The sequence below is a fragment of the Elephantulus edwardii genome, unplaced genomic scaffold (assembly GCF_000299155.1).
Source record: "Elephantulus edwardii isolate Elephantulus edwardi_28Jun2011 unplaced genomic scaffold, EleEdw1.0 scaffold00049, whole genome shotgun sequence".
In the NCBI taxonomy this organism is placed as follows: Eukaryota; Metazoa; Chordata; class Mammalia; order Macroscelidea; family Macroscelididae; genus Elephantulus; species Elephantulus edwardii.
This window is the reverse complement of record NW_006399799.1, coordinates 4,736,118-4,748,635: the sequence shown is the minus strand read 5'-3', so window position 1 is coordinate 4,748,635 and position 12,518 is coordinate 4,736,118. Positions and strand designations below refer to the sequence as shown.

The following is a 12,518-nucleotide window of genomic DNA, read 5'->3' as shown; positions in this document are numbered from 1 at the left end:
AAGAGCAAATGAGCAGAAGCAGTTAAACAGATACACCCATTTTAGCATTTTAGTAATTTATATGTAAAAGTAAAGAAATTATTGCCAAAACTAATTACATAAAAATGGAGAATAAGGAAATTAGCAGAAAGCAAAAAAAAAGTATGTTAAAGAAAAGAGAAAAGCCAATGCAGGTCTTAAAAGGAGCCATAAGCTAAAGTTCTGACCTTATTTAACCATAAGAATATCTCTGAATAATTGATTGCTAAAAGTAAAGAATGACTATAATTATTAATTCTGTCAGTATTTTATACAAGTCAAGTTAATAATAAAATAATAGTAACTGGAATTGGAATTCAAAAGCTAGAAACAAAGAGGGAGGGCTGCTGGTAGTTGGAAAATACAGTCTTGGTGACAGAAATGAGGCAGGAGATAATATGACAGAATTCTGTACAATCAATGATTTCATTTAACAGATTTTTTTCAAAAAAACTTAAATGCTGACTACAGCATACACAGAAATCAGACTGACTTAACATTTGTGGAAAGACACATTGGAAAAGCTCAGTATCTACAGTCAAAATCAGGCCAGGGGCTGCCTGTAGACTATTAACTATTCAATTCAAAGGGAAGTTGCAGAAAATTAAAACAAGTCCATGAGAACCACAATATGATCTTGAATGTACCAACCCTGAATTTTAAAACCATTTTATGAATAGATTTGATGCACTGAACGAATAACCAAATATCAGATAAGCTGCGGAATGACACCAACGATGTTCATCCACACCATGACAGACTGGGGAAAAAGAAAAGACCAAAATGGATGTTAGAATATATGCTAAAACTTGCCATGGAGTGCAATGAAGTCAAAACAAGGAGTAAAAATGCGAAGATAGTTAGAACGGATTTCAAAGGAGAACTCAAAAAGACAAAGTAAAGTAGTATAATAAAATGTGCAAAGAGCTGGAGTGAGAAAACTAAAAGGCAAGAACACTTCTTTCATTTGGCTCAGCATTTGTCAAGCTAAAAGAAACAAATTCAAGCTTTGAGTTGCAACACAGAAATATTCAATGGGCAAAATCTTGAATTTTGTGGAATCATCAAAAGAAGATAGAAGGAATACATGGTCATTGTACTCCAAATAATTGGTTGACACACAACCATTTCAGATAGTATCATATAATCAAGAACTAGATCCTAAAAAGTCAAAGCTGTACTGAAGGTATTAGCAAAACACTGCTGTTGTTGTGTACTATCGAGTCAGAAATGACTCATAGCTGACCCTTCAGTGGGTTTTTCAGAGGCTATAAATTGCACAGGAAGAAATGTCCATCTGTCTCCTGCAGAAAAACTGGTAGATTAGAACTGTGTGCCTTTAGGTTGCCAGTGCAACTTCTTATCATAACCCAAGTGAGCTCCCTCTGGTAAAACATTAAGCTCAAGGAATCGATGAAATACCAATTGAGGTGTTTCAGGAAACAGAAGCAACCTTAGATGTGCTGACCAGTCTTTGTCAAAAACAAATGAAAGACAGCTACCTGGCCAAGCAACTAGAAAAGATTCATATCTGTTCTCATTTCAAAAAAAGATGATCTTGGGAGCTCTGGTGGCCTAGTGGCAAGAAGTGTGCTGCAATTCCAAAGGCATGCGGTTCAAATCTACCAGATGCTCTGCTGGAGAAGGAGGGGCAATCTCCTCCTGTACCAGTCAGATCCAATTCGATGGTACACACTCAAAAAAATAATAAAAAAATTAAAAATAAATAAAAAAAGAAAAAATCCTCACCATGGGGCCAAAAGGTAGATCACAGACGTAAGAAAGATTGCTGTTGTCAATGATTTCACTTTCTTTAACTCCACAATCAACACTCATGGTATCAGCTGTCAAAATGTCCAAACATTTATTTCATTGGGGAAATCCACTGTCAACAACCTTTCCAAAGTTCTAAAGAGCAAGGATGTCAATGTAAAAAAATAGGGTGCTCCTGATCCCACCTATGGTATTTTTAATAGATTCCTATGTAACTGGAAGTTGGACAATGAATAAGGATGACAGAGGAAGAATCAATACCTTTGAATTGTGGTGCTGGAGAAGAGTACTGACTGTCAAAAACCAAAGCATATGTTTTGGAGACAGGAATAAAAACTCAGAGACATCATACTAGGAAAGGTAAAGGGACAAAGGAAGAGAAGGAGACCCTCAATGAAATGGATTGGCACAGTGACTATCACAATGGGCTTGAGCATGATGAGAGATCGTGAAGATGGTGCAGGATAGGGCATAGTTTGAATCTAGTGTTCAGAGTCACTATGAGTTGTAGTGACTCAATAACACCTAACAACAAGAAGAGATTGAGAAAACAATATTCTAGAACTTCCTTTTCCTTTTGATGGGACATGAATTTTAAAAGTATAAATTTAAAAGGTCATTTGGAATAGTGGAGTAGACAGTGAAAACAGGGTAATGAAGCAAAAGGGAAGATGGTAGAGGTGGAAGCAAGGAGTGAAAGACCAAAAGAAAAAGACACACCAAACTAGGAATCTGTAACTTATAAAATGAGCACACCTGGAAATTTAAGAAAAATAATCAAAGGCCTGACCCTTCACGGATGGTGTGGCTGACAATGGAGAGAAATAAGCAAGGAAAAATCTAAACTTACTCAGACATATGCTGGGACAAGTATGGGAGAGTCAAGTGTCAAAAGCTCTAAAACTTTCTATTCATGTTCTTAATTCTCCAGAAACTAACTGATTAGGTAGCAACTCTTTAGAGAAGATTTATCCATAAGCAGGTTAACACTTCTTAATCAGAATTTGAAACACGCTGAATAAGTGTTAAGAATATACACGCTTCAGTGTCCTGGATGTTATATCCTATTTGTCATTCTCCAGCTACTGGAAATTCTGACTATTTTCAAATCAGAGAATAACCCCTTACAAAACCCAATGCCCCATTACACTATTTGTGAACTTTACTATTAACCACCTGTTTGTCCCAAGGAAAAGTGTCACTGGGTACTGTATAAAGATAGAAGGATGCCTTTGGGATCCTGCAATTAGAATTGCTTATAAAAAATTTCCCATTACTACACTTTACATAGGTAAACTGCAAAGAAGAGTCCCAAGATATCTACTACATACAGACAAGTCTACAGTCTTCAAACATATACTACTACATGAATATTCATTCCCTGGTTGTTATGGCATCTATGTATCCCTAATTTAATTATTCAACATCTCCATTTATTGCTTACATACATACTTTCTATCTACCTTATATTTGAATATTTTCCTCTCCTTTTTATTCACGATATTTCATTCTATTAGTAAAACTTTATCTTCTATAGACGATATACAACTATTTTATACATCTATTATACAACTATTTTCAACTGGGCAACAAAAAAGGTTGCTTATATGAGCATCATTCTGACTCATAAAAATCATAGTTCTGTAATTACTATTCTTCTACCTACTTACTTCAAAACGGTGGTTCTTTACAGCATTTTCTGCCCCTCAGAGGGTATTTCACAACATCTGAGGACATTTGTTGTACTGTTAATGGAAATACATGCTAAGTGTTGATTTAACATTTAGCAGGAGGGACAGAGGAACAGGTTGTGTTTGAAAGGGTTATGTGATAATCAAACTCAACTCCCTGCAATAAAGTCAATCACAGTGACTTTCTATCGGATTATCAAAACTGTAAATCTTTACAGGAGGAAACTGAACTTCTTTCTCCTAAGAAGACTCTAGTCAAACCACCACTACAGAGAGAGGCACATCCTTTTGGTGAACAGCACAACACACTACGTCATTAGAATTCCATTACGTGAGTTAAGAGCCAGTTTATTTCATTTAAATGCTACTGGCATTTTAAATTAGAGCTGATGCTACACATCCAAAAACAAAAGTATAGCTCCATGCAAGAGAATTCTACGGACCAAAATTATCAACAGTGCCAAAGTAGAGACTCCCTGCTCAAAGAAACCTGACTGGAAAATTTTCTTCCACATTTTTATATTTTTAAACTCTGTAGCTTAACAGAAAAACAGACAAAGGTATACATTCTCCAGACACAATGTTAAAGATAATTCAAATTATCTTTATTTCTCATCCTCTGAATTGATGCCATCTATTTTGTTGATGCCAACAAAGACTACCTTCAAATAAATGCTGCTATATTTTGTTCAGCTTTTGGACTCCTTCTCCCATTTAAAAATCATTACAGCATTTGAAAGAACTTCTTTTTTTCATTCCAATCACTGCACTATCATTAACTGTATGGATAATTTAACTGACTTCACAGTTATAAGATCTGCTCTTACCCTTATTACTCAAACACCTCAGACTTGGACTCGTGTGTGAATCCATAAAAGTCAATTTTGCAATCTATTCATTAGCCTAATCAAATGACTCTCCAATAAATTAACTTCTAAACTTCTTTACTCCTGTAGTAGTAAAATGCAAATTACTACTCCACATATAAAACTAATCACCACAAAGTTTCCTAAGCCACTATACAACTGTCAATAATATCTGCTATCAATCTCAAACCTTGAATACTCTCACTTTTCCTAATCCTACCCTCAAAAGTATTACAAAAAATCCTAGAACAGTCACATTAAGAAACAAGTTGGACTACAAGCCTTATTACTCCTCTTTAATAATTTCTTTTAACTGTTAATTCCTTTGCATTATTCTCACAAGATAACCCAAACTGCATCAATCTTTCTGAAGAATCTCCACTCACTCTGTCAACAAACTACTTCACTTCTTAGCCAAAAATTTCCTCTAGAATGAGTAATTAAATGCATGGAACAAAAAGAAAAGGAAAAAAAAAAGGTGAAATGTTTACTTGAGTATTGTCAGGTTCATCTTTAATTTTGTCTAGTAGTCCCTGCTGTGGTGCCATTGCTTTGTCATACTCATCATCCAAAGGTTCTTCTTTAATTCTAATATTTGATGCAAAGGAATTCCCCAGTTCCGAACCAATGGATTCTTTATTGGCAAATGGATAGCTGGAATCCTAAAACACAATATAAAGGATTAATAAATATTCATATTTTTAAATACTCCTCTTCAGGTTTAACACCCAAAGAAAAGCTCACTGGAAATGAAGAGCACTACGGACACTCAATAGAGTCCCTGTAACCTAAAAGCAAATGTGCTAATTACACGTGAATATGAAATACAAATAAAGACATTAAGAGGTGAAGCTCAGAATGTCTCCAAAGATGCCCTTAACCAAATAACAAAGCAAACAAAAGAAATCAGCACTTTACCTAACACATATAGTTACAATTTAGAAACTGACATAAACAAAATTTTGACAGTTGCCACAGTAACGGTAATCTCCATACACACTGAAAACTTACCCTAAAGTTTGTTTCTGGAGTTTGTGGTAAATGAGTATGTAATGTTTCTTCAACTTGATTAGCTATTGAAAGAAAAAAAAACAAACAAACAAAAAAACAACAACATATGTGTGTCAATAATAAATCTTATACAGAATGACCAAAAAAAGCTATCTTCTGATAAACACTTCTCTTTTTCAATAAAGATTATCAATAGAATGAAGTGGGTCCTTCAAAACACCAGATAGGTAGTTTCACCAAAGATTCTGCACAATGTGGCCCAACCTAAATTTTAGCCATATCTCTCACCTTTCCCTTGCTCAAATCGAAAGTTACTTACTAGTCTCTGAAAATCTCTTTGTTCTACCTTTCTTCTGATACTATTCCAATGCCGGTATTATCGGTCTTAATCTTATGTAGCCTTCCAGGCTCAGTTCAATTCAAACTTCACTTATCCTTTATAAAACCTTCCCCCACCAGTGAGTTTAAAATTATCTCTCTTCTAAAAATTCCCAAAACACAGTTTCTATCTCACTCAAAACTTACTACTGTTCAGTTAAAGAATCTACTCAAAGCTATAAACTGCAGGGGAGGAAAACTGTTCATCACTCTCCCTTGGGGCAGCTGGTGGATTCAATAAGTCAGAAAGAAAACTTTGCATTAGTATCATAACTCCCTATGAACTAGACTACCAGAGCTCCCTTTATAGTTTCAATCACTTAAAAGAAATTTTCTGATAATGTCTTGGGAAGACTTTTACCTCTGTCTTTAGTTAATAAATAAATACATACATACATACATACATACGTACATAAATCAATCAGTCTTTTACTGTTTAACTGATCACTGGCAGGTCTACTATTAGAATTATCTTTGTCTTCTAGGTACATGTTCCATGAGGATAAAGAGTCTTAATTTCTAATATTCCCTAAAGGACACCTTGGCAGGGGCTTGTACATAAGAGTTATCTAATATAATTGTTATTAATAATACTGGTTCATTATTTCTTTCACTTATCTCCTAGTGGAAATAATGTTTTTACTTCATATCTACATTTATTGAAAGATTACTATTTTAATTAAACCAAGTGAGGCCCCAAGAATACAAAATAGTAAGATACAATCTGGCTCTCAAGAAATTTCAATCTACAAGGTAAGGCAAAATAAATGTGAGTTATAATGTTATGAGGAAGTACTACAAATAATGAAGCATAGGCAAAATGTTGAGGAAATAAAGAAAACAATTCATTCTTGATGTGGAGAAGTTACAAATGACTAACAAAAGAAGTTTGAGTGACAAAAGAAGCCTTGGTGAAGGAGAAGTACATTTGCAGTATAGGTAAAAAACAAAAAATGGCATGCAGGGAAATGGAACACCAAAGAAAAGTTAAGGTAGAGAAGAAAGAAAATATATGATGTATTCAAATGTGGAAATGAAGCTAAAACACAGGGAGTATACTGGAAAAACAGGTTTCAGAAGAGCTCCAAGAAACTTTTAAAACAGAAATCAGAAATTTTAACAAAAAGTTAAAAACCCTTCTTAATTTGGACTAATTGGTGGGACAGCAGTTTGAATTAGTGCTTACAGCACAAAGAAGTTAAATCCAACTTCAGCTTCCAATGTTCACTCAAAATGAACAGGTAATTCGAGTATCTTGCCTTCACATCAAAATATTGCAACCAGGGGAGGGAGAAATGAGGCTTAGAGCTATTTTTCAATCATTTATACCATTATCAAAAGTTACTGTGATATTCAGTCAGTCTGAAAAGAACAAGGATAAAAGAAAAATGACAAGTTTTCAATGAATTTAACTGTTCATACGTCACTTAATGTCAGAAATAACAAAAGATGTATTATATTTAGTATCTTTTTTCTGTTTTATGGTTCTACTCCAATAATTATTACCTGCTTTATCAAAAAAACTGCTTTTCAACCTTGAATCCAAATCTTTATGGGGTTTATCCAACCGTTTTTCACGTTCATGGTAAGTTAAGTCTCTATTTTTCTCCTTTCCAGAAAATGCGTCTTTGCTGTTTTCTCTTACTAGACTAAAATCTTTCCGTATGGATTTAAAAACTGAAACCTGATCAAATTGTTTAGGAAAGTCCTTTTTAACTTTATTTTGAATTTGTATTTCATTTTCATTGTCTGAATCATGTTGTGAGACTCTTCTCTCTACTTCCAAGCTATCATCAGTATGAATTGAAGAAACAAGATTGTCCTTTGAACTAAAATCCTGTTCATCCTCATTGTCACTACCAACGACTGGAATTCCTGCAAGATCCCCAGAGTTCAAAAAATAATCATCTTCATCCAGCAATGAATTTTCAGATCCTGTTTGATTCGGCATTCCATAGGACATGCTGTCAATGGTAGGAGTTAAGTTGCGGTCTGTATCTTCAGACATTTCTGTATCCATGATACCACCACCTTAAAAAGTAAAATACTGTTTAGACAAACAATAGTGCTACACCTGACCACATTTACAAGTCTGGCTGGTATATAACAAAGAGAAAAAAAATTTCAAACTGAATACAACCAATGTTGTCATAGTATTAATTTAACACATTGATACATGTGTAGAAACTTGAGATACTATTTTAAGTTCTAAATTAAGGCAATGTGATACAGAGTAAAGAATAAAGATATCTGATTTTGAAGTAGGAAAATCAGACATATTTGTGCTGGATATTACAGCCTGATCACCTAAATATCTATGAGATCCTGAGATGTAAACGCTCAGAGTCTAATTATCTAGGAAACAGTATGATACTCACCTTGTAGGTTAAATTAAAGAGAATCCTAGTGATAGCAGGAGCTCTGTGGGCTTAGTGGTAAGGAAATGTGTGCTACACACATACAGAAACTTGGTTTGACTCCAACAGCTGCTGCCACAACAGATAAAAGGGTAATCTCCTGTGTGATTTACTGCCTCTGAAAACCCACTGGAGGGTTAACTCTGAATTGGTTCCACTTGCCAATACACAGCAACAGTAATTATATGTTTAAAAAACCCCTCAAACAACCAACTACATACCTCAAATTCAGAGCCATGCATCAAAACTCTCCAAGGCTCCTAACAGTTGACCCTCCAAAAGTTTTTCAGAGCTTGTAAATCACACAGGAGAAGAATGCTCTTAATCCTCCTGAGAAAAAGACGGTGGACTCAAACCTCCAGAGAGGCACTACCTGTGGGTTAACATCAACTCCTACAGACAAAGCTACCAGAGCCCTGTCTAGACCCTATTTAAAGAGTCTATTAATACACTGTCTTACACAGAAGACAGTCAGTATAAAACTGAGAATTCCTAATGATTACAATGATTATTCAAATGAGGTGAGAATGGAACCCAGAGCTCTGATTTTCAAAGCCTCATATTCACTATATAAAGACTTCATGTTTACAGAAGCAAATTTTTAAAGTTAAAAACAAAATGTATATAAATAAGAATTTTAAATCGAAAAAGCTTATTGCACACAAGTACATGTTACATGATTTCAATTCCAAATAAGGAACCTCCAGAAACTCTCACAGCCCTACAATTCTTTCTATCACTGTTTTTTACCTTTACTTTCCTCATGGTCAAAGTTCTAGGAATAAACAATACTGGTTTGTTTCTCCTGTCACTTCCCAATCATTAATTCTTTGATACAATTCGGTTCCCAAGTTCCCACTGGAACTGCTCTCAGTAAAATAAATAATGATCTTCTCCAACTAGTCAAATCCAACTGATGTTTTTAATCCTTCTATGGCACCTAGTTCTACCTTCTAAATAACACTTCTGGTCCTTTTTTTTTTTTAACACATTATTTCTTTCTACTTTCTTTATTAGACTATCACTTTTATTTCATACTCTTCTTCTCTCCATGTCTTTAATATCAATTTTCCCTCTAGGATTCCAGTTTTCTTTTCATTTTATACACTCAGACCAGGCAATTGTATTTATACATTCCGTATCTATACACTATGTCATACACTCAGAACAGGCAATTTAGCTATGACTTGCTGCTAACTGAAAGTTTTCTCTTTTGTCTAGAACCCAAAGGGACCCTCAATTTAGTATCTATACATTAAAATTTATCATATTCCCACATCACACACATGCTTCTTAATATTGCTCTATCTTGAGTAATATTATTAACAACCAAATAACTGTTCAAGATAGAATCCCTCCAATTCTATTTACCCAAAATTCTGGCAGCTGTACTACTTATCTCTCAAATCCATCTACTACACTCAACTTTTAATTCTCATACTCTATATCTCTTCTTAGACCACTATAGTATCTTCAACTTGATCAATTAATAGATATCTAGGATGCTATCTCATCCTCTTAAACTCCAACATATTCACATTTAATTGCTCAAAGACTGGATAAACTAGGACTGACAAAGACAGAATAAAGTAAAGATGAAAAATATTAATGACACTGTTGTTGTACCATAGAGTCAGAACCAACACATATCTGACCCTCTGATGAGTTTTCAGAGGCAGTTAATCATACAGGAGGAAACTGCCCATTCTTCGGTGTAGCAGTTGGTGGCCTCGAACCAAGGGCCTTTGGGACTGTAGTACAGCTTCTTGCCACTAGGCAACCAGAGCTCCGTATTAATGGCTTTAGCACTTTAATTTTTATTTGCTTCGAAAACATAAATGTATCCTTGTTGTGGAGTTCTTCAACTCTTCCCTGGACTTCCTGACCCAATAAACTGCCCCTATTTATTTATCTGAATGGGGTTATTTAGAATTAAAAGTTCTAAGAGCTGAATTTAAAGCTTTCATAAAGTTGTTGTCCTCCATAAAGACATGGAAATTATTTAAGACAGAAACCATCTTATGGTATACCACCTTTGGAAATATTTCAATAGCTCTCCCCTGACTAATATTCACTCATTCAGTACTTATCTAGTAGGAAACCACTCATAACCACAGTACTAAGTTCTAGGAATAAATGACAAAACAAAGAGGAGAATTCCTCCTCAAAAAGCAAAAATAAACATGTAGAAATTGTGAAAAATAGTAAAGATGAGGGAAAATGAAATTGCTTTCATACTGATGTCAAAAGAGGCCGCTAGAGGGAAGATCGTTTTGTAGAACTGAAAAACGCTTGTGAATAAATGAAGATAAAATATTAGAATCATAAAATCACCATTTTGTACTTTCTAAAATAAAAAACACAGAAGATGTAAAAGTCATTAATTCAGTGAATTTGAAAACGGAAAAACCAGAATTTATAATAGTCTCAAACCTCCACATAAAAAGGATCAATTATAGCCATGACTGAACAGTATTTATGTCTTTTCACAGGACAACATGACATATACTTGTCACTTATGAATTCCTGACAAAACACTTACCATGAGTTTATTCCCTATGTATAAAAAAATATGGCTGACAAAGCAACAAGGAGAGGAAACAATGAGATAAATCCAGAATGCAGGGTGTTCTATAAGACATCACACTGATATTACAAACACTCACGTTTTGAAGATAGTTTAAAAAGAAAAAGGAAAATTAAGACAGACTATTGAGGGATTTATCTTTCACTGTTCTATAAATTGCTTGTCTGTCAGATACTCCTCTAAATCTGAACATTAAGATTAAGACAGACTAGGAAGAAGGATTGGCCATCCACTTCTGAAATAGCAGGGCTATGCAAACCCTATGTACACTAGAACACACGTAGACTAACAGAGAAGGAAGGCAACTGAGGTAGAACTTTCAAGTATAGAAATACAAAGGAAGAGGGACAGTTGTAAGCAGACACTAGTGACTGGAACATGGAATGTGAGAACCATGAATGTAGGAAAATTAGATATTGTTAAGAAAGAAATGGAACGCATAAATATTGACATACTAGGCATTGAAGAGATGAGATGGACCAGCATGGGGCATTTTGAGTCGGATGATCATATGATTTATTACTCCGGAGATGAAAAGGCGAGAAAAATGGAGTTGCTTTCATAGTTAAAAAAGTAATTTCTACACCTGTCTTGAAGTACAACACTGTGAATAACAGGATAATATCCATTTGCTTACAAGGAAGTCAGTGAATACCACTATCATTCAGATATATGCACCGACAACCAGAGCCAAAGAAGAAGAAATAGATGATTTCTACCAACTTTTACAGTTGGAGATCAATCGAACATGCAATCAAGATGCATTGATAATAATGGGTGACTAGAATGCAAAAGTTGGGAACAGAGAAGTAGAATTAGTACTTGGAAAACACGAACTTGGTGACAGAAACAAAGCTGGAGATAGAATGATTGAATTTTGCACAATCAATTACTTATTCATTGCAAATACGTTTTATAAGAAACAAAGGCACGTTATACACACGGATTTCACCTGGTAGTATGCATAGGAATCAGATCGATTACATCTGCGGAAAAAAACCGCTGCAGAAGATCAATATCAGCTGTGAAAACTAGGCCAGGAGCTGATTGTGGAACACACCACCAACTACTCATATGCAAATTCAAGTTGAAGCTGGAGAAAATTAAAGCGAATCCACAGGAAACAAAATATGACTTTGGGTTCATCCCACCTGAATTTCAGAACCATCTCAGGAACAGGTTTGAGGCCTTGAACACTAATGAGAAAAGACCAAAGGAGTTGTGGGAGTATGTCAAATGTATCATCCTGGAAGAGAGCAAACGGTCATTTCAAAGACAGAAGAGAAAAAAAAAAAAAGACCAAAATGGATGTCAGAAAAAACTCTGAAGATTGCACTGGAGCGCAGAGAAGACAAAGCACTGGGAAGAATTCAAGATACTAAAGAACTGAACAGAAGATTCCAAAAGGCAGCATGGGATGACAAAGCAAAATATTACAATAAAATGTGCAAGGAGCTGGAGTCTGAAAATGAAAAGGGCCGAACTCACTCAGCATTTCTTAAGCTGAAGGAACTGAAAAACAAATTCAAATCTCAAGTTGCTATACTGAAGGATGCTTTAGGCACAATATTAAATGATCCAGGAAATATTAAAAGAAGATGGAAAGAATATACTGAGTCACTATATCAAAAGGAATTGGCAGACACAGAAGAATTTAATGAAATAACATATGAGCAAGAGCCTATACTGATGAAGGAAGAAGTTCAACCTGCTTTGAAGGAAACAGTAAAAAATAAGGCCCCAGGAATAGATGGTATACCAATTGACGTATTTCAGC

At 34.8% G+C, this 12,518-nt stretch overlaps 1 protein-coding gene across 2 annotated transcripts in view; it reads right to left on the bottom strand.

Annotated features, from left to right (window-relative positions):
* Positions 1–12,518, bottom strand: part of ZMYM4 (zinc finger, MYM-type 4) — a 195,148-nt gene that overhangs the window by 72,416 nt on the left and 110,214 nt on the right. The window contains exons 3-5 of one of the 2 annotated variants that reach the window (XM_006886432.1): positions 7,244–7,768; positions 5,360–5,421; positions 4,840–5,010 (exon numbers count right to left, since the gene is read on the bottom strand). The exons of the other annotated variant lie outside the window; for it this stretch is intronic. Of the exons in view, the coding sequence (XP_006886494.1) occupies positions 4,840–5,010; positions 5,360–5,421; positions 7,244–7,768 (758 nt within the window). The remainder of the gene's footprint in view (positions 1–4,839; positions 5,011–5,359; positions 5,422–7,243; positions 7,769–12,518) is intronic. 2 annotated transcript variants of the gene reach the window in all.